This window comes from Mauremys mutica, chromosome 1, assembly GCF_020497125.1.
Source record: "Mauremys mutica isolate MM-2020 ecotype Southern chromosome 1, ASM2049712v1, whole genome shotgun sequence".
Taxonomy (NCBI): domain Eukaryota; kingdom Metazoa; phylum Chordata; order Testudines; family Geoemydidae; genus Mauremys; species Mauremys mutica.
Window position 1 is genome coordinate 358,211,263 of NC_059072.1, and position 22,445 is coordinate 358,233,707.

Sequence of the window (22,445 nt, forward strand, 5' to 3'; positions counted from 1 at the left end):
CATTGTAATGACTCTGCCAAGCTTTGTGTCGTCCACAAATTTTAGTTGCAATGATTTTCTATTTGCTTCCAGATCACTGATGAAAAAGTTGAATATCATCCGGCCTAGAACTGATCCCTGCAGAACCCCACTAGAAACACCCCCATTCGCTGACAATGGCCCATTGACAACAGCTTTCTGAGATCTGTCAAATAGCCAGTTTTTAGTCCATTGAACATGTGCTCTACTGATATTGTATAGTGTTGGTTTTTTTAACTGAATGTTTTCCCCTGCTAAATTAAATGCCTCAGAAAAATCTAAGTCTGTTGCATCTGCTTGGTTCCCTAGATCAACCAAATGTGTACTCTCATGAAAGGATGAAATTGGATTTATTTGACAAGACGTGTTTTCCATAAACCGTGCTGTTGACTGGCATTAATTATACTCCTAGACTTTTTTTTAACTAATCCCATATCAGCTTTTCCATTGTTTCTTAATCTTGTCAAATCTCTTTTTTTAAACTTTCCCTTTTTTTTTGGTAATACTTTACGTTTAACGCAGAACTTTCTTGGTTTTTCCTTTGCAGGGGGTGCAGGTGGGGGGCTCTGCTGCTGCGTGATTGCCTACTTCTGCTTTCGAATGAGATGTGTGGTTGATCGGTCAGTTCGTAACTCTGGTGTTTGTAACTCTACTGTTTCTACTGTAGATGTTGTTTAACATCCTCCATGACTGCTAATGGACTGGAAAGTGTTTAATCACCACATGTCATATAAACACCTCCTACTGCTTCTTTCTAAATGCAGAACAAAAATATTCCTTGAACACATCTGCCTTTTCTGCAACATTAACAAGTTTCCTTTCTCCCTCTAGGAATTGACCTTAACCTTTTCTAGGATTTCCTTTGTTCTTAATATACTTCATAACCTCCTTTTTGTTCTCCTTAGCCCTTATTCCTATTTGTTCTACGTTGCTTTTTCCCCCTTAATTGCTGCCTTCACTTTCCTACTGACCTGGGTTTTTAACCAAAGTTCCCCACTTTCTTGATTGTGAAATCGTGGCTTTTTAGCTCTCTAAGGGTATCTGTAGATCGCTATTACTGGTTGGGAGCTGTTCTCTGTTTGTCCATTTCAATGTAATCGGTTCCATTCTTTTATTTTGTTCTCCTCTATCCTGTGCTCCCTTATTTGTCTCTTCTCTACACTGAACAGTCCTAGACTTTTCAGTCTGTCCATATATGCCAGCCTCTCCCCTTCTCAAACCTCGTTTCTATCTGTTATATCCTTTATAGAGACTGGGTGACCAAAACTGAGTGCATCTCCAGAGCAGAAACAACGAGGAGTACTTGTGGCACCTTAGAGACTAACAAATTGGTTTGGCTATAAGCTTTTGTGGGCTAAAACCCACTTCATCAGATGCATGGAGTATAAAATACAGTTGGCAGGTATATATACACAGTACATGAAAAGATGAGAGTTGCCTTCCAAGTGGGGGGTCAGTGCTAATGAGACAATTCAATTAAAGTGGTAGTGGGCTATTCTCAACAGGAGAAAAAATCAAACCGTTGACAAGAAGGTTTGAGTATCAGCAGGGGGAATTAGTTTTTGTAGTGACCCATCCACTCCCAGTCTTTATTCAGGCCTAATTTGATGGTGTCCAGTTTGCAAATGAATTCCAGTTCTGCAGTTTCTCATTGGAGTCTGTTTTTGAAGTTTTTTTTGTTGAAGAATGGCCACTTTTAAGTCTGTTATTGAGAGTCCAGGGAGGTTGAAGTGTTCTCCTACTGGCATTTGAATATTATAATTCTTGATGTCAGATTTGTGTCCATTTATTATTTTGCGTAGAGACTGTCCGGTTTGGCCAATGTACATGGCAGAGGGGCATTGCTGGCACATGATGGCGTATATCACATTGGTAGATGTGCAGGTGAACGAGCCCCTGATGGTGTCCCTGATGTGGTTAGGTCCTACAATGGTGTCCCTTGACTAGATATGTGGACAGAGTTGGCAACATGGTTTGTTGCAGGGACTGGTTCCAGGGTTAGTGTTTTTGTTGTGTGGTGTGTAGTTGCTGGTATTTGCTTCATATTGGGAGGCTATCTGTAAGCAAGGACTGGCCTGTATCTATTCAAGGAAAGTATTCCCATGGTCAGAGACATGTGATGTACATTGTATAATATTTGTGAAGGTAAGAGTGAAAAGTTTGCTCGGGTGCACTGCTGAGACAGAACACTTGGATGCTGAATTTGAGCAGCCAGACACCAAGGCTATTAGAGGAGCACAATGAGAGGGCAATTCGAATCAGGGAGGCTTTGTGGCAACACTTTGAAAATGAGAAAGAGAGTTTGTTGCTATGTTTGGGTTTGTAATGCATAATGAAGTCCAGTTTTGGTAGGTGGGAAGCAATTGTGATTGTTCAGGCCCAGGGTTCAATGTAAGGAAATGATACAACTGCCTGCTGCTTTGCTGCTGCCATCTGCTATCATAACTTCAATGGAAACAAATAAAGAGTGCTGATTATTGAAATAACTTTGCTTTTATTGCCAAGAACCCCACCACACTATGCACACACACATAGCTGAGCATAAGTCCAGCTTTCATTTGAAAAGGTGTCTGCGGAGGAGGAGTGAATGGTAAAATGAGACATCCCAGAAATTGTAAAGGACTGTCCAAGTGGAGTTTGGGAAGGAAATGGGAAAGAGTTGTGAATGTGCTGAAGGGGAGGGCGGGCACCCATCTGCTCAGTCTGGACCATCAGGAGGGACTGCAGCATGTTGGTTTGCCACAAGAAAAATTGTATCTGCCTCTCCATTGCATCCCTAGTGTATGCCTCATTTCTTTTCTTTTCTGCTTTCCGTCCATCAGAGTACTGCTGCACCTCCCAGAAAATATCTTCCTTCCTCTGTCTTGGGTGCTTTCTTATCCAGTGGAAAGAGGTGCCTCCTTTCAAGGACATATCTGGAGAAGCAAAGGTAACATAAACAGAAGTATTATTGTTCAGTACATGTGCAGCACTGAAACACTACATTAAAATACACTGCTGGCAACGCACCAGACTTTTTCCCGCTGACCCTTGACAAGCACACATGCTGGCGAACACTACAAGCATGGTGAGTGTTCCCAGGGGCAGAGGATATTGTGCCTGGGAGCAGGGCCGCCCAGAGAATTCAGGGGGCCTGGGGCAAAGAAATTTTGGGGGCCCCTTCTATAAAAAAATTGCAATACTATATTCTCCTGGGGGCCCTTGTGAGGCCCATGGCAAATTGCCCCACTTGCTCCCCCCCACAGGTGCCCCTGGGAAAAATAAACCTTCTGCATTTCAGCACAAACCGAGTTTTGAGAAACCTTCTTTACAAGGTATCATTGGTTCTCAGCATCAGCTAGTGCTAAAAGGCATAAAGCTCGTTAAAAGGGTTGGATAAATATTTTCCATCAAAACTTTTTCTGGATTGAAAACTAGGGGTTTTCAAAAAGCAGAAAAAAAATCACGGACAATGTCTGCTTTCCTTCAAAATTTGTTCAAAATTCAGTTTTAATTGAAAACTGAAATTAGTCTGCCAAAACCTGAACATGGTTTGAGGTTTCAGAAGTGTGTGGCCTTTGCTGCTTACTGTATTTGATTGTTTAAAGAAACAATAAAAAAATTCTGCTTAAAAAAAATCCAAAACTTTTGAACCACCTCAGCTTGTAACCAAACACCTGAGCCCATCCAGGCAGAGATTTTTCAAGGTTTCTGATACTCTGCTGGCTTCCTTGACTCATATCTGTCTCCATAACTTTGGGTTCATTTAGGTTAGAACATAAGAACAGCCATACTGGGTCAAACCAAAGGCCATCCTGCCCAGTATCCTGTCTACTGACAATGGCCAATGCCAAGTGCCCCAGAGGGAGTGAACCTATCAGGTAATGATCAAGTGATCTCGCTCCTGCCATCTATCTCCACTCTCTGAGAAACAGAGGCTAGGGACACCATTCCTTACCCATCCTGGCTAATAGCCATTAATGGACTTAATCTCCATCCATTTATCTGTTTCCTAGAGACTGGTTCCATGTGGTCCCTCACAAACTGGAGACAGTTACTGTGGGTTTTTCTTTACTATAGCTTATGTACATACTCCACAAACTCTGATCACTCTGATCACCTGTGTGCTGCGTTGGTCCTTGCCCAAGTAATTGCAGAAGGGCGGGAGGAAGTGTCCCTCAATGGGGGAAGGAACAAAGAAGCTCTGCAAGAAACCTCCCGCAGAGGATTGCAGAGTACCTGCAGGAAGGCTTCCCAGAGGTCTCTCTGGAGGATTCCAGTGAAATCTCGCTGTGCATCAACACCCCGTTCTGCCATACGGCCTAGCTGCACGGGGAAATGCCCAGCACACACAAATACAGCCAGCCTTGAACATTTCTCTGCCCTCAGCCCACCTCTGCACTTCACAGAGCAAAACCACTTACCAGGGGTCTCCTCTCCTGCTTCTGGCTCACCCTGATTGTGACTGTTGAGACTGGCTGGACACCTCCAGAGTGGAGAACAGCTCCTGACTGGATGCAGCACTGGGCAACCCCGGCATGGGCACCACATATTCTAAAGCCTCCACCTCTTCATCGATGACTTCCTCCTCTGGGTTAGGTCCAGTTTCCGTTGGCGCCAGCCCCACCAAAGTAGCCACGTCCAACGCCTTATAAAAATTGCAGGTCTAGGGTGCAGCACCGGAGCGACTCTTTGCCTGCCTTGCCTTCTGGTACACATGCCTCAGCTCCTTCATTTTCCTCTGCACTGCAGCTTGTCCCAATCATAGCCCTTTTCCCACAAGCTGCAAGAAATCTGCCCAGAGGTATTGAATTCCTACAGCCGGAGCACAGCTGGGACTCCAAAGCCTCCTCTCCCCAAATACTGAGCAGTTCCACAGTGGTCCAAGCAGGAGACCATTTGCTGCATGGAGCTGCCATGGCCACCTGGGAAGATGTGATGTGAACACTCCACGCCGAGCAAACAGGAAGGGGAATTTCAAAATTCCTGGGCCTTTAAAGGGGGAGGAGTGGAAAATATTTACCTGGATGCAGGGCAGAAGAGTTGAAAGTCCTGACCAGAGTGGTTAGGATGGGCATTGTGGGATCCCTTCCAGAGGTCAATTACACTGATGAAATCAAGCATGGTGTCTACACTGGCACTTTGGTGACAAAACTTTTGTGTAAAAAGCCTTACAAGTCTCGTCAAGGTGCCTTTATTACATCACTGAACCCGAGGAGTTCTGTCGTCAAAAGTGGCTTTGTAGTGTTTACACCTCCACTATTTCTTCACCAAATGCTGCTTTTTGGCGAAAAATGTGGCACTGTAGACAAGACCTAAGGAACAAAGAGGGATAACCAATATTCTCTCATGTTTCCTGCTGGCACCTATTAAGGATTCCCACACTCTGATGTGTAGGAATTATTGATGAAGGAAGCACCATAAAATATGAAATTACATTAGGAGGGTCAGTTGTTCATAATTCATTCATCTGAATAATGAAAATGTCATTTTTCAGTGTGTGAAGAGCGACCAATCTGCTTCATCCGTCAGAACAGCCTCCACTTGTGCATGTAGTGTCTCATATTAACATTGTCTTTCCATCCAGGTGTTTGTCCTGCGACCATCACCCTAGATCCTGGGCACATACAGGAAGTCAGGGGAACGTATGGTACTTGCAGGAGACACCGTTGTTGCCTCCGGATTGGACACCTTCTCTCCTACTCCATGTCAGACTCCAACTCAACCGACTTCATCAACCCCTCCACCTTCATCCTGCTGGGCATTCCTGGCCTAGAGGCAGCCCATGTCTGGATCTCCATCCCCTTCTGTGCAATCTATGCCATAGCCCTCTTGGGAAACTTTGCCATCCTGTTCATCATAAAGACAGAGCTGAGCCTCCATGTGCCCATGTACTATTTCCTCTGCATGCTGGCCGTCACCGACCTAGTCCTGTCTACATCCATCCTACCCAAAATGCTGAGCATTTTCTGGTTCAATTCCAGGGAGATCAATTTCACTGCATGCCTTACTCAGCTGTACTTCAGTCTCAGCTTCTCTACGATAGAGACTGGGATCCTCGTGGCCATGGCTTTTGATCGCTATGTGGCCATCTGCGATCCCCTGAGACATTCCACCATCTTGTCAAACCCCATGGTGGCCAAAATTGGCCTGGCTCTGGTGCTGCGCGGCGCCATACTCGTACTCCCCTATCCCTTCCTGGCGAGGAGTTTGCCATATTGCAGAACAAACATCATTCCCCACACGTACTGTGAGCACATAGCCGTGGTGAAGCTGGCCTGCGCCGACATCCGTGTCAGTAGTTACTACGGCCTCTCTGTGGCATTCTTGGTGATCGGTATGGATGTGTCTTTTATCGCCGTGTCCTATACCCAGATCCTCAGGGCCATCTTCAGACTCCCAACAAAGGACGCTCGACTAAAGACTTTTGGGACCTGCGGCTCCCACCTCTGTGTCATCTTAGCCTCTTACATCCCAGCTCTCTTCTCCTTCCTCACGCATCGGTTTGGGCACAATGTGGCCCTACATTTCCACGTTCTCATGGCCAACATGTACCTCCTGCTGCCCCCCATGCTAAACCCCATCATCTATGGGGCGAGGAACCAACAGATCCGGGATAGGCTGCTCCAGCCCTTTACTCATAAAGGGACCTAAAGTTTTCTCGTGGTTCTCTGGATCTCAGACCGAGCTCCGTGCTGAGCTGTCTGGTGACATGGTGCTGGGCCCTCTTCCCTGAATCACTGACTAGCCAGTCAAAGGAACTTTAAATCCTTTCCTGACCTTACTGTGCTGTGTCAGCCTGACAAACTGGGGAATCTGCCTATGTACAACTCACAGGGTTGCCCCCTTCCTAATTGCTGGTAACTGGAAGCCTCAGGCCCCACCTCTCTGCTCTGCCTCTTCCCCTCAAGGCTCTGCCCCTCACTCGCTCCTCTCCTTCCCACCCTCTGTCACTCTCTGGATCATCCCCGTGACACTCTGCACCCCAAAGCACCCATATTTACCATGGCGATGTAATTATGGTATGTCTTGTACAAAGTACGCCCTGTGAGGTATCCTTCTAAAAGTCTTAATCTGCTAAACATTGATATCCCCTGGGGTTGTATGCGCTGTCATTGTATGTGAAGCTATGAAATCCTGCTATGTGTGAGTTACTAAAGGGTGATGTGAGGCTGGAAACACCCAAAACCAGCCTTTCAGGTATGTCAAAGGAGTAGCCAGACAGTGTTAATTGCTGTCATGACCACCCATCCAGGGAAGAAACCACTAGCACAGGATATGAAAGCCTCCTCGGAGGGCACACCCCCCATGTCACACACATCAACTTTCCAGCAAGCTGGAAGAAACTATAAAGGATGGGGAGTGACATCATCACTTGGTTTCAGTCCCCCACAACTCAACACCTGCAAGAAGCTCTGAAAGGCAAAGGACTTTGAATGGGGGACAGGAGCCCAGGCTGCAAAGCAGATACAGCCTGTGCCTAAAGAATCTGTAAGGCTTGTATCATCGGTCAGGGTGAGATACTGTTGATTCAAATCCTATCTAATGTGTACAAGTCTTAGACTGCAAGTTTGTTTGCTTTCCAGGGTAACCTGCTTTTATCTCTTTGTTCTCACTTAAATTCACTTAACACCTGTCCTTCTGTAGTTAATAAACCTGATTTATGTTTTATGTTAACCAGTGTGTTTTTTGAGTGAGGTGTTTGGGACTCTTAGCTCCGTTAGCAAAGGCTGGTGCATATCTTCCCCAATTGAGGAGGAGTGGACTATTTAATGAGCTTGTGTTGTACACATTCCTCTGCAGTGCAAGACAATCTAATTCTGGGTTTATGCTCTAGCAGGGGTGCAAAGTTGGGGAGCTGGGAAATTGGCTGATGCCTCCATTGTTGGTCCATGAGTGGCTTAGGTAAAGCACTCAGGTAGCTCAGTTGGGTGTGTGGCACCACCTGCTGTTGTGTTGGGTGATAACTGGTCCTGGAGGGTCTGGCTGTGGGTCACCAGCAGAGCAGGGGGAAAGGCCAACCCAGCTGAATGGTTTGGAGGCACAGCGGTTCCAACAGCTTCCAGGCTTCACCCTGGGGGTACATCCCGTCACAATCTCCACTTTCTATCCAGCCCCCACAGCTGGGTTCCCTCTGTTCCCGGGCTGGGATGGGAGCTGCTTCAGCCTGACAAGGAGCCTGTCTGTGGGTAGGAGGTGGCCCCGATTAATGACTCAACATCTCCCTCTGCCCTGCAGTAGCCGGACATCATTATACATAGCGATATGAATAGAATTCTAAAGTCAGTTTCATGGTAGAAATGGTGAGCTTTTGAGTTGCAAAGAATTCTTTCAGAATTAATCTGTAGGTTGCAGTCCAATGTCCAATATCGGGGTGATCCAGAATGGAACTGGAGACCTCGGTATTGAGCTTCCCCTGATGAAGCTTTAGCAGTATTGAGATGACAGGATCAGGACCCAAGTATTTTTTTATAGACCACTGGAAGGCTATGATAATAATTAAGAATAGTTCTTTCAAATGGAAGTATAGATAATGAAGTTATTACACCCAAGTTTAATTTAAATATTAATATTTTCTTTTGATCTTTGAATCAACAGATATACCAACAAACAGGAACCATCTGTTTACATGGTTAATATCTAACGTGATATAAGTAAACACTTGCAGTTGGCATTACCTCTAATTCTCTAACAATACAGGTTTGCGTTTCAAAGCTCTAGTCCATTTACCGAGGTTATGTTGCTATTTATAGAGTATGGCCCTAATTGCCATTTATATAGTTCTCTAATATGTCTTTAAAGGTTGAATTTGAGTCAATTAGCCTGCTAGTTGCACAACCCTTTCTGACCCTGTGTCACACCTATTAACTCACGTTTGATTGTATGAACCATCTGTATCCTTATGTCTTTGGGTTTTACTGTACTCTTCACACAGGCTCCTTGTGCTCAGAGGCAAGAGGCTGGGTCGGAGGTGATAGGGAAAATTTGCCCCTCCTGTCTAGACTAGGTTATTATTTGCTTGCAGCTTTTATTATAGTAGGCCTAAAGGCCTATAGTCTAGACAACTGTGATATATATAAGCCAAGGTTTGCATTTTTGCTTTTATATGTTTATCTGTATAAAGGGCATTCAGGGAAAATAAGGAACCGAAAGAAGGAAATAAGATAGGAGTATTCAGCTTGTTTTTGCTTTCTGTATAAATTTTAGCTGGCATAAGTAACCGCAGAGTAAGGGTCTTAAAACTGGCAGACCACCAACGAAAACTGCCCAAAAACAATAAAAGGAAAAACCATATATGAAAGAAGATTGCAGTAGCTTGCTTATGTTATAAGTGTTACTCCCAAATAAGGGAATTTTAAGAAAATGCTAATTTGCGGTTTTAACCTTTATAAGCGTGATAAGAATTGTAACAGGCAGAGGGGAGCTTAACCCTTATAGGGGAAAACGCTACCTCTCTCCCTGCATGCATGCTTGTACTCCAATAAAGTGCCTCAGGCTGCCTGATTCTAAATTCAAAGGTGTGGTCAATTTTTCCACAACAATTTGGGGGCTCGTCCGGGACTCCACAGATGACGTGCCTGGATCGGAGGACCGCGGGCGGTTCCCTTCCAGACCCCGGGCCCATCTAACAGGTAAAAGACCTTTTAAAATCTCTAGAGGGGTCTGAAGGAGGACTGATCCGTAGGCTCCGGCTTGGGGTAAGTCACAAGCTGAATCTGAACTTTTAACATCAGGCAGGCCTGACGCCTTTTCTTAAGGTTGATTTAACCCGTGTAAATCCCGGTGTGGTAACGAGTCCGGAGTTGGTTGGTTGTTTGGTTGTTTGGAAGTGCCGGCAAGCTCAAGCCTCGGACCCGCGCTCCTTTTCGTCCGAGGGAACTGATCGCCTTTTTAGGGGTTCGGGGGTCCCGGAGCCGCCAGGTCGGGAGGGACCAGAGCAGTATTCGCCCTGGCGACTGTGCCAGAAACGTGCCTGTATGTGTGTGGCCGTGCGGCCTGTGTGTGTGTATAAGGCCGAGCGGCCGAAGTGTGTTGGTCGTGGAAAGACGCCCCAGACCCCCTGCGAAGCAATAGCTCGTAACCGGGGGTGTTCTGAAAGCAAGCTCCACAACCCTGCTTGTAAAAAGATTAAAAAGCTTCCCTGACTGGCAGGCCTTGGTAAGTGGCTAACCAGCCAGGGTGCTTGTGTGTTCCCCATCTTGTTATCCCTTACCCCTCCATTTTCCCATGATCCTGTGACCGCTCTTTGAGCACTGCCTTCACCGAAAGGCCGCAGGGTCCCTTTGTTTCCCCCCCCCGGAGCTATATGCTCCCTTCCCTTCTCGGAGAGGAGGGAAGCCCCAGGGAAACCGCACCGTTGGCTCGGAAGTTACTGCAGCACCGTTGGCTTGAAGGCTGGTGCTCAGGGCTGAAGAGAGACGTGCGGAGACCACGGGCTTTTCTGTTAGCCCACCCCCCTTACCCGCTCGCCCTGTAGGTTTGGCAGAGGCGGTATCCCGAGCCTCGGAACCTGCTCCCTTGTGTTCCTGCCATGGGCAGGTCGGTGGGCCACTGGTGATAGAACCGGGGCAGTCCTAATAAGCGTTCCTTGTGTGATTGGCTTGAGTAAAAGCAAGAGCTGGAGTGAAAATGGGGTCCGGAGGGTCAAAAGCCATTCCGGTCCCACCTAAAGGCACGCCTGCTGCTTATATGTATGTACATTATGGTTCGTTGACGTGTAAATATTTAAAAAAATGGAATTGGTATACTAGGGATAATTTAAAACTGCAGTTTCCCCTGGAGGGAAGTTTTGACCTTGACAGGATTGTGCACCTAAGGGGAGCCCTTCTTGCCAATGCCGTACCTCAGGGACAGTTTAATGCATATTTTTTGTGGTATAATAAAATGGGAAAAAGGCGTCAGGAGTCTCAGGTTAGGGGACTAAAGGATTCTCAGGAGAAACTTAAGCAAAAGCTTAAGGAGACACAGGATAAATTAATCCTTACGTGTGGCCCTACGGACCGGCCAACTGCTGGCCCGAAATCATCCCTTTTTCCTGTTCGCCCTATTACAAAGGCGACAGCTTCTTGTTTAACCCCATCAGCCCCGTCCCCTGATGTAATTAATCTGTTCCTGAAGTGCAGACAGTGGCCCACCCAACTCTGAGACCAAGCCCCAGCCTCGGATGAGGAAGGGGACGACTCGGTAAATCCCTCACAAGAGGCCTCTGTCCGCTCTGAACCCCCTTCTTATATATCTACTACTACCCAGTTCCCTTCGACTTCGAGAGGGTCAGGTTCCTCAGATTCCGAATCGGGAAAGTTAAATTCCTCGGGAAACTCAGGATCCACTCAGGTTTCCCCTGAGGCTCAGCAACGACTTGCAGAGTTATCTCAGCATGTCGAAGAAGCGATTGCCAGAGCTGCAACTGACTGTGATTCTACCGAAGATCCAGTACGGCGTCTATCAGATGCCTTTAAATTATTAAAAACCTTTGTGAAATCACCTACCTCACCCCCAGCTTTCCGTACCCGATATAAAACGCTTGTAAAGAAGGGTCAGGATATAACGGGTAATCAATATGGGGAGTTGTTTAACCCTCAGACAGGGAGTTTGCTGTTGCCTTTAAGGCAATTACCCGGAGGAGATGGACGGTTGGTAACTGTACATGCTCCTTGGTCACCAGTTGATTTATATAATTTGATTGACAAATTTCCTAAAATTTCCAAGAATTTTTTAATTGGGCATTAAATAATTCTTGTACCTCTGCACATGCGTGGTCCCACTGCGATGCCTTCCCAGCTTCAGAAACGCTTCGGATTATTTGGCTTAACATGTCGTGGGTGATGACACTAAGGGTGGAGATTAAATGTAGTTTTTCAACCCCGGCCTTGACCCCAGTGATCTGTGCCCCGGTAATAAAACCCGCTGCTTGTTTTAATTGTCCCAATTTATTTTTATGTTGATAGGTTTTATAGACACTTTAAGCGGAGGCAACACTATTTGCCCCCTTTTACAATGCGTTAGGAAGATTTCTCCTTGTTCTAGACTTATGGATTTAAACACGTTGTAATACTAGTGGGATGGCCGCCCCCCGGGAACAATTAGGATAAATGGTGGCAATTTGAAAATGAGTTAAAGGCAATATAAACCTAATAGTCCCTAATGTGGCATTAAGTATAGTCCATTTAAATCCCTTGGGATCAGTAGTTTTTAAAGGTTTATACCACAACTGCTGGGGGTGGACTTGTACACCCTGCTTAGATATGGTCTCGTTAACAGTATGTGTAGGGGTAAATTGAACAAGAGTACATGTAATATTTTTAGTGAGAGGGAAAGTTTTTTGGCACAAAAATTTGGTTTGCGTGGAACATCGTCTATGGGTGGTTACAGCATCTACTGTCACCTGGGTGATTAGGAAACAAAAGGTACCCTGGGTATTAAGGGTTTGACACAGGCCAGGGAATAACATTGCATCTGTATTTTTTCCCCACTGTTGCATAAAGGAAACGGTTTTTGTGGGTGTGGTATTATAATAAACAGAAACGTTAATAGAATGAACACGTACAGTTCCCAAAGGTTCCCACTCCATTACCCGCTGGTAAAGGTGGCCTTGAGCAAAAAAAAATTAATTTGGTTGAACAATAAGAAAATAAATCGCTAATAGAAGAGGGCCTAGGCCATGTAAAATTGTTAAAGGTTATGTTCTGTTCTCTGTGGGGGCGGGGATGGGGGGTAGGAACAATTTTTCTTGTTGGGGCTGTTGAAAAGGAAGGATTAGGTTCCGATAACAAGTAGGGAATAGTTTGACATGGGTATGGTATTTGGCCATTAGTACATGGTATTTGGCCCTTTGGCCCCTTGTGGGATAAATCCTGCCAGCCATTCGGTACCACATTCCCAAGAATATATTTTACATGTTCCCCCCTGCCAGTGGACTATATTGCGTCTTTTATACCAGGGCCAATTTTCTATATTTTTTATGGTTAAAGGTGTAATTTCCTTCCTCACCTCAGCCGACCGCGGTATTCTTTTTTTTACTGGGGCTGGACATGGCTTCGTGGGTGGGGTTGATTTTGTTTTGTACAAGATCGGTTTGGTCTTTCGTAAGGGGGGACTTAAAGATGTTATAGGGATCGGGGTAACGGGTGCATTAACTTTTCCTGACATCCAAAAAAACATAAGGGTATCATGAAAATTTAAAAGCAACAAAAAAAACATGGTTACACAAATAAACCAAAGGGACGGCATAAGCCACTTTCGCACCATGGCTGATTTTTTGATTTTTGCTTTTGGATCAGCCATTGCAATGAGTTTTTTAACAGATTGGAAATAAGTTTTTTCCTAGTTCTCCGTTAAAGTTTTTTCCTGAGATTATATTTTGGCTTCTCGTCCTGGGGCTTAGGTGTTAAAGAATTTCCCACTGGATTATAGTTTTTTTTAGTGACTTGGTCTTGAACCTTAGGAACGAAGGGTGCCGTAGTGGGATCCAAAGGTGGGGCAACCTTTTTGCAGTGAGAGGCGTGGACCCAACGTGGGAATCCTTGGCACTTGACCGCCGTGTGAGTAACCAACAGCACCTGGTGAGGGCCCTTTCACCGAGATTCCAGGGAGGATTTTCGTTGGTGCACTTTAAGGTAGACCCAATTACCGGGCTGCAATGGGTGGCATGCAGTATCTGCAGGTTTAGGTAGGGCGTCTGTAACCTGTGAATGGAGAAATTTAACATGACGGATTAGTGCCCTACAATAATCCAAAACAGTATCATCATTTAGCTGTAAATTACTTTGCTTAGGGAGTAAGGGTGGGGAGACTGGCATTTTTATTGGTCGAGCCATGAGAATTTCGTGTGGAGACAACCCATGCTTTTGCATCGGGGTGTTTCTTATTTGCATCAGAGCTAAGGGCAGGGCATTAGGCCACTTAAGGCTAGTTTCAGAACATAGCTTGGCGAGCTTGTTTTTAAGCTCCCCATTTTTACGCTTCACCGCCCCTGCACTTTGAGGGTGGTGAGCACAGTGCAAATGTTGCACGATGTTGAGGGTTTTACAAAGATGCTGCATGATTTGGCCAGTAAAATGAGTACCTTTATCACTATTTATAGAGACAGGTAGTTCAAACCTAGGAATAAAATCCCTTAATAGCTTCTTTGCCACTGTGATGGAATCAGCCTTAACACAAGGGTAGGCCTTAACCCACCCAGAATACATACACACACACACTAGCACATATTTATAAGAACAACACTTTGGCATACTTATGAAATTAATTTGAATGTTTACAAATGGCCCCCACGGTACAGGGTGAGCTGCCAGATTAGTGCGGATTGGTTTACCGCTGTTATGTGCTAAACAGATGGAACAAGAATTGCAATAGTGCTGAGCCACACTGGAAAACTTTGGGGCATACCAATGTCTAGCTACCGATGCAATCATTCCTCCTTTACCCACATGGGCTAAGCCATGGGCCAAGCGAGCCAGGTAGGGAAGAAAAGCCTGGGGCGCAACCAAGCGACCATTTAGATCACGCCACAAAGCATTTTCTGGGTGTTTCGAGCACCCAGACAACTTTCAGACAACCTTTTTTTTTTCAGGTGCAGATTTCTGCATACGTGCAAGGTCCTGAGAGGACGTAGCTGGAGAAAGAGGCTGAAGTACACAAAGGGGGAATATTTCGGTGGGAGCCAGAGACCCGGAAAGGGCCGCTTGCCTGGCGGCAGCATCCGCCAGGGCATTTCCTCGCGTAACATCATCGCAGGGTTTTCGGTGGGCCAAACATTTTACTACAGCAATAGAAGAAGGGAGCTGGAGGGCAAATAAAAGGGCTGAAACATAGGAGCCATTACAAATAGGTGAACCACTAGAAGTAAGAAAACCCCTATATTTCCAGAGCTGCCCATAATCATGCACAACTTTAAAGGCATATCTGGAGTCGGTATAAATGGTTACCGAATGTCCGGTAGCCAGGTGGCAAGCTCTGGTAAGGGCAAACAATTCGGCTATTTGAGCAGATTTAACAGTCGGAAGGAAAAAAGCCTTTACAATACTATACAAATTACAAACAGCATAGCCCGCCATAAGCTGGCCAGCTGAATTCCTAAGGCAAGATCCATCTACAAAAAATATTAAATCAGGGTTTTGAAGGGGGACATCCTGCAGATCAGCTTTAGGGGTTATAATCTCAGCAGTAACAGATATACAATCATGAGGCTCACCATTAATTGCTGTAGGTAACAAAGAGGCTGGGTTAAGAACTGGACACCTAACTAGGGTTACATTTGCTGCATTTAAAAGCAGCAATTTATATTTAGTAAGCCGAGAATTAGAAAGGTGCTGAGTGTGGCCCTTAGTAAGGAGGGCCGTAACCGCATGTGGAACAGCAACAGTTAAAGGATTACCTAACACCAATGTAGCTGAAGCCTCCACAAGAGTGGCCGCTGCAGCCACAGATCGAAGACATGGAGGCAAACCCACCGCTACAGAATCCAAAAAAGAACTAAAATAAGCCACTGGTCTATTTTTATTGCCATGCAACTGAGTAAGCACTCCTTGGGCTGAACCGTTTTTTTTATGACAGTACAGAGTAAAAGGTTTTTTATAATCAGGGAGACCTAATGCGGGGGCTTGGGCTAAGGCACATTTAACTTGTTGAAAAGCATTTTTAGCTTCCTCTGTCCAAAAAATAGGATCAGATACCTTATTTAAGGTTAAATTATATAAAGGGCGAACAAGAGAAGCATATCCAGGAATCCATTGTCGGCAGTAACCTGCCATGCCAAGGAATCCCCGCATTTGCCTCTTTGTGATCGGTTTAGGTATCTGAAGGATAGCCTGCACACGTGAAGGAAATAAACCTCGCTGCCCTGCCGAAATATCATGTCCAAGATAGCGGACTAAAGGCAAGCAAAGTTGCAATTTTGCTTTAGAGGCTTTGTGGCCCTTTTGAGCTAATGCCTGAAGTAAAATAAGTGTGTCCGCCTTAGAGGCTTCTAAAGTATCAGAAGCAAGTAACAAATCATTTACATACTGGATCAAAACATGCAATTTATTGGCCAGCAAAAAAAAAAAATCAACTTTCTTTGTCTTTTATTATTCCAGTTAATTAAACTACCCTAGTATATAATCGATTTTCCTCTTTAATATCTCTGTTACCACAGATTCAACAAATTTCTCAACTACAAGAGCAGATTCACATCCTTAAAAACATATACAACACTAAACTACATGCCTTTCAAACAACCCATAGAGTTACAACTCTCTGTACAGACACAGATGTCCTCTGTTTTATTACTCAAATTTTATACTCCCGGACCCATAGGTACATTTTATGGGGTCTCTTAGGCGGATTGTTGTTATGTTTTTGTCTTTGTTTTTGTTGTTGTTTTTGTTGTCCCCGTTTAATACCCATTTTTTATAAGCCCTCTCCCCGGGTGACCCTCGTTCCATTAAGAGAAATAGATGTGGACCTTTGCCCCCCTGACTCCCCCCTTAACCTAAATAGGCCTCCCATTGCTAAAAGTAATTTTTTAAAAAACCTTCAGGAAATCAAAGTTATTAACCTAGACATTCAGGACCTAATGCATATTCAAATTTAAATGGGTTGATGCCTATAAAAATAGGCATAAAAAAGGAGGGAATGATAGGGAAAATTTGCCCCTCCTGTCTAGACTAGGTTATTATTTGCTTGCAGCTTTTATTATAGTAGGCCTAAAGGCCTATAGTCTAGACAACTGTGATATATATAAGCCAAGGTTTGCATTTTTGCTTTTATATGTTTATCTGTATAAAGGGCATTCAGGGAAAATAAGGAACCGAAAGAAGGAAATAAGATAGGAGTATTCAGCTTGTTTTTGCTTTCTGTATAAATTTTAGCTGGCATAAGTAACCGCAGAGAAAGGGTCTTAAAACTGGCAGACCACCAACGAAAACTGCCCAAAAACAATAAAAGGAAAAACCATATATGAAAGAAGATTGCAGTAGCTTGCTTATGTTATAAGTGTTACTCCCAAATAAGGGAATTTTAAGAAAATGCTAATTTGCGGTTTTAACCTTTATAAGCGTGATAAGAATTGTAACAGGCAGAGGGGAGCTTAACCCTTATAGGGGAAAACGCTACCTCTCTCCCTGCATGCATGCTTGTACTCCAATAAAGTGCCTCAGGCTGCCTGATTCTAAATTCAAAGGTGTGGTCAATTTTTCCACAACAGAGGTATCTATCTATAGATAGGTTGGTCATTTAAGACTATCAGCCCTAACAAGATCTTGCCCGGATAGAAGAAAGGAGTAACTGCATTCTAGATAAAACCAGTTTTCTCCAGTTTCTCTACTGAGGGCTGGGCTGGGAAGGAATGGAACCTCCCCAGAAGAGGGAACAGAGATAGGAGTGGTTTGTCCAGCCCTTTAAAAATACAGAACCTGGATGAGTCAGAAGAAGCTGGGGCAGGAGAGGCACAAGGATGGCAGAGGGGACTCTTTGGTTGCAGAGCTATGGCTGCAGCTGAGAGACAGACTCCAGATGGAGAGAAGCCAGGAGTCACAGGAGGTGGCTCCTGGACACCTTAGAAAGATCTGACCAAATCCCAAAGAACCCTCCCAGGGCAGCGAGGGCACTGAAGCAGGGAATGGTGGGCAGCTGTTCTGTGTGGTGTTTAACCGGATCTGGGTATCTCTTGTGCTCTCTAAAGCAGAGGGATTGTTTTACAGCCCCTTTTGCAAGGCCGGGGGCTGTTCGCTTTAACGATCCTGTGCCCTGAAAGAGAGAAACTGGGAACAGAGCGCGCCCAAGGAGGAGCTCTCGTAGGGTGTGTTGAAGCAATGGGAGAGTCTAGGGGAGCCCAGCCAAAACTAGTCTCAGGGCCCTGGCGCTTGGCCTGCAGGTCTCTGCTCCCAGAGGGAGGTGCTAGAATAGAAGCTGCACCCCGAGAGTGGGCCTGGAAAACCAGCCCTGGACTAGGGCCTGAACCTGCTCCAACTCAAAAACACCTGGGTTCAGTGTGTGGGACCCAAACACGGCTGCCTGGCAGGTGTCCGGGTGCGGGAGCTTGAGTGGGGCTGTGACAGCAAACCTGGAGCTGGTGCATGGATGCTAGGGGACTGGGAGTGGAGCTGGGTGATCCCAAACCTGCAGGGAGGTGTCCACAAGATCTTCTCTTCCACCTAATGTGGCCCACTCTCCTCTGCCCTCAGTGTCTCCCCGAGTGCTCCAGTTCCCAGACTGATCCAGCCAGAATCCCTGAAGGAAACGTTTCCTGAACCAGGCAGTGCTGGTTTGGGGTCAGGGAGAGGATTTGTCTCTCCCTTGGAAAGTGCTTCCCAGAATGGAAGAGGCAGGGAGTCCCTGTTCTACTGGATATCGTCCCATCTCTCTCTCTCACTCTCTCCATCCATTTTGGTTCCCTTTCTCTCCTTTCCTTTCTAACTTCCCACACACATATATGCGCCTCCCTCTCTCTGCCGCTTCTAATGTGCATCCCACCCTGGGTGCCAGTAACAAACACTCAAGGGTGTGTTATTCCGTCCACTTCAGTGGCAAGTGCAGGTGTAGCACTGTGAACCGCTGCAGCTGAGTGCTGATCTGGCTGGGCAAGAAGCCGGGCGCATTAGTCTGGTTATTAATCCAGGTAAAACTAAGTCCCTGGCCATTACCATCAAGCAGCCTGCAACTGCAAAGCAACCAGCTCAGTATTAACCTGTCTAGAGGGATTGCTGGGCAGATGGTAGCTACATAGACAGGGCAGGAGGCTGCTTGAAAGATGTGGGTGCTCTGTTCATACAGTGCAGCCCTTGGGGGGATGTCATGGCTGAATGAGGCTACAAAGCTGCAGCTCTATAGAACAATGGGGAAAGAAAACTGTGGGAGGCTGAGGAACTCTGGGCTGATGTTTTCAATGCTCATGGTCTCCAGCAGCTTCTCTGTATTGAGATCAGCAGCACAAGATCAGGAGTGAGGATATATTGAACCCACAACCGCTCCCATCAGCACTGTGTCAGTTTTTGGCAGCTGTCTTGCTGAGGACACATTGCTAGAGTGAAAGACCTTCCCAAAGATCAATCCGGGAGGCGCTCGGTTTGCATTCCTTTGGGATTTGCCATGAGGATGATGATGATGATGCCTGATGGGATGAACGGCTCCCGAGATACAGTGGTGAAAGGTCTGTTGATCCAGTGATGTGTGTGAGGCTGAGGTCTGACAAACAAGAAGTGCAGGTGACACTCACTGAAGAAGGAAAGTGAGAGGGACATTTTCACGGGGTCACATATTGCATATGTGATGGGTAGTGGGGAAAACACTCTTTCAATTGCCTTTGCTCTGTAGCTTGGCTTCCTTTTCTCCTGTGGTACAGACCAGAACATAGTCTTTTTCAGGACACGATGTATGTCCTCGATAAAAATAGAAAATTAGATCTCAGAGAGCTCTGGTTTGATAGATATTTTGCTGTGACAAGCTGTACCCCAAAACAACACCTGGCACCCCATATTCACCACTTTTACATAGTTGCCATGTGAGGTGTTAATGGAAAAGCTGCAGTTTGCTGAATATGATTATCCTATTTGTATACATGTCATTTTTATATCTGAAGTTATGAATATTGACTATGTACCTGTATTTCAAATGTGTTTGTTCTTGTAGTAACTTCCACAAGGTAGTTTACATCCAGTCGAGCCAGCACACTGTGAATGGACTATTCAAGTTGATGGCCTATCAATGAGCACAATGGGCCATGGGAGAAGCTTATCCCCACCTGATGGACTTTCCTCTAGACTTTGTAGCCAGAATACAGGTATGGCCCCTGCTATGACTCATTGAAGCACGCAAGGGCATGTGACCAGCTCATGTGACACCGGACTCCATCTTGTGCCTGTACTTTTCCACTAACTGTGCTGGGGGCTTTGTTTGTGACAATGAAATTCCCTGCACCTGGCAGAAGCTTTAAAAGGGGGAAGTGACATCATCACTTGGGCTCACTCCCCCCACAACTCAACATCTCAAAACACGGCTAAAGGGAAAAGATTTTGACTGGGGAGCTGGTCCCAGGCTGGAAAGGAGAAATCCCACTTCATGAATGGAAGATTGGTGAACTGTTTATACCATCAGTGAGATACTGTTTGATTCACACCCTGTCTACTTCATAGAACTCAGATTGCGATTTTGCTTTATTTCTTAGGTAATCTACTTTGATCTGTACATTTATTACTTAGATTTTAAGTGATTATATCTTTCTGTAGTTAATAAATCTGTTTTATGTTTTTTACCTAATACAGTGGGTTGTTTGAAATGCAAAAGGAAAATCTGCTCAAGTAGAGGGGCTGGTGCATTGTGCTCTCCACATTGAGGGAGGGACGGACTGGGTAATAAACTTACTCTGGTCAGGATTCTGACCAAGGCAGGACGGTACAGCTCTGGGGTCCTAGACTGGAGAGCTGGGGGGGAACTGGCTGGAGCCTCTCTATTGTTGGTTCATGAGTGGCTGGCGAAACCATTCATGTCACTCATCCGGGTGTGTCCCTGCCTGTGAATGTTTGTGTGAGTGCAGGACCTGGAGGGGTCTGCAACTTTTCACATAATCACAGTGTGAGAGGGGATTCAGATTAGTCTGCGAAAGGGCTCAGCGGTACCCCAGTTCCGGGTTTCACGGCGGGAAATTCTGGCACAGCGAGCAGGATGAAATGCACAATTTTGTTGTTCTGAGTGAGATTTCCACTTCTTACACTGGTGTAGAGCTTTTAAGTGAGATTTTAAGTGTGGTGGCTGGAGATCAGTCAAAGAGATTATGTGTTATTTTCTGTTTGCTTATTTTGGGAAAAGGACATACAGACAGGAAAGCACCAAGATGAGTGAAAACAGCAAAATGATAGTGAAATCGGAGCTATTCAGATTGCAGGCAGTAGAAAAAGAACATAGGAGAATTTTGCAGCTAAACCCAGCAGAGGCTTCCAGAGAGGAGGCTGAGCACAGAAGGGCTATGGAACCAAAACAACAAGAAACTGAGGAGAAAGAGAGAGCGCAGAATCACCATTTGGACTTCCTGGAAAAGCAGAACTAGAACCTTCCCACTTCACTGATTCCCACCTCTCCAAAAATCCTCAAATGGGAACAGCCGTGTCCTGCATACAATGAGGCAGGGGATATTGCTGAATACTTGACTACCTTTGAGAGGCTGTGTGTGATTCATAAGATTCCTGATGACCAGAAGATGCCCACTATCGTTGCTAATTTAACTGGTAAAGCACTGGATATAGTCAATAAAATGCCAATTGATGGTGCTTTAGATTATTGTAAATTCAAAGAAATGGTTTTGAAACAATTTTAGATTACCCCTGAAACATATAGAGTGAAAATTAGGAATCTTAAGAGGGGTGCTGGTATGTAACGTGGAATATGTAAACAAAATGAAAGATTTGATGGGAAAATGGGTAAGGGGTAAAGGTGTTACATGCTTTGAAGGAATGTTTCACCTTGTTTCTCAAGAGCACTTCTGAAATATATATAAAGATGATGTGAAATAGTGTCTGTGGAAGAAAAAGTTGAAAACTGTGGATGAGATGGCTTCTCTAGCTGATGATTTTGAGCAGACACACACCTCTATTGTAAATAAACTACAGACAGAGGGGTTTACAATTGGTGGAAAGCATGGTCACATTTTACCCCATTCCTCTAATCCCCAACCCTAATCTGCTGGAAAAACAAGAGAGTCCAGAAGGTGCTACCATTGTAATTCACTGATCACCTGAGGAATAAATTCCCTGTGCTCAGAGGAAGCAGGCAGCAGATAGCCCATGTGAATGCTGAGATTCTGAGCGCACAAGCCCCTCAGGCAGCTGTCACTTATCATTCTAGGTTTGTAAAATTAGCCTCTGCACAACTAGGGATGAAGCACTGTCAGCATTAATGGCAGGGAACACCTTGCGTGGGAAGAAACAGGGGCAGAAATTTCTGTGATTAGGAGGAGTGTAGTGCAACAAGGTGACATATGACAGTACAGATGGCAGAGGTTTTATTATTTGGTGGTTACAAAACCCTTTTGCCTTTGGCTAACGTGCACATAGAAAGGGAGGGTTTGGAAGCTGTATGATCAGTGGGGGGTAGTAGAAGATAACCCTATTGACATGATAATTGGCAATGATTTCTTCCATGTTGCTCTGTCTGTCATTCTCTGTGTGACCTTCACCAAGTCACGTCTCCCTTTGCCTCAGTTTACCTATCAGTATAATGGCTTCATAGCCAATTTCCTTTCCTAAGTGTTTTCAAGATCCTTCAATTTAAGGTGCTGCACAGTATGATGATAGTTACTGATGAGAATTACTGATCTCTGATCCCTTAGCGATAGCCCCATTTGCCTGCAGAAAGTGTTCGTATCTCCCTTCAGCCATCCATCTCCAGATCTCTCTGACTACTAGCTACCCATTAATACTGGGTATTTACAGAGTATTAGACCCTGTGGAGAGCTGGCCATTATCCCTGGTTTTCTT

The 22,445-nt window shown here is 45.3% G+C and overlaps 2 protein-coding genes across 5 annotated transcripts in view; both read left to right on the forward strand.

Annotated features, from left to right (window-relative positions):
• LOC123374091 (olfactory receptor 52K1-like) overlaps nucleotides 1–22,445 on the forward strand; it is a 236,777-nt gene that overhangs the window by 97,148 nt on the left and 117,184 nt on the right. For 2 of the 4 annotated variants that reach the window (XM_045023604.1, XM_045023594.1), the window contains exon 2: nucleotides 2,841–2,947. Coding sequence is in view for 1 of the 4 variants with exons in the window: in XM_045023587.1 (XP_044879522.1) it covers nucleotides 2,802–2,947 (146 nt within the window). In the remaining 3 variants the exon portion in view is untranslated. Of the gene's footprint in view, nucleotides 1–2,744; nucleotides 2,948–19,605; nucleotides 20,141–20,781; nucleotides 21,187–22,445 lie in introns of those variants that run through there. The other 2 variants (XR_006581004.1, XM_045023587.1) reach the window with 2 other exon arrangements.
• On the forward strand, nucleotides 5,506–6,828 carry LOC123374148 (olfactory receptor 52E2-like). The gene has a single exon (XM_045023702.1). It carries the CDS (start codon nucleotides 5,704–5,706, stop codon nucleotides 6,649–6,651), a length of 948 nt encoding a protein of 315 aa, XP_044879637.1. The 5' UTR covers nucleotides 5,506–5,703; the 3' UTR covers nucleotides 6,652–6,828.

Coding starts and splice junctions, on each gene's coding strand:
- LOC123374148 (XM_045023702.1), top strand. CDS start 5,704: ATGTCAGACTCCAACTCAACCGACTTCATCAACCCCTCCACCTTCATC.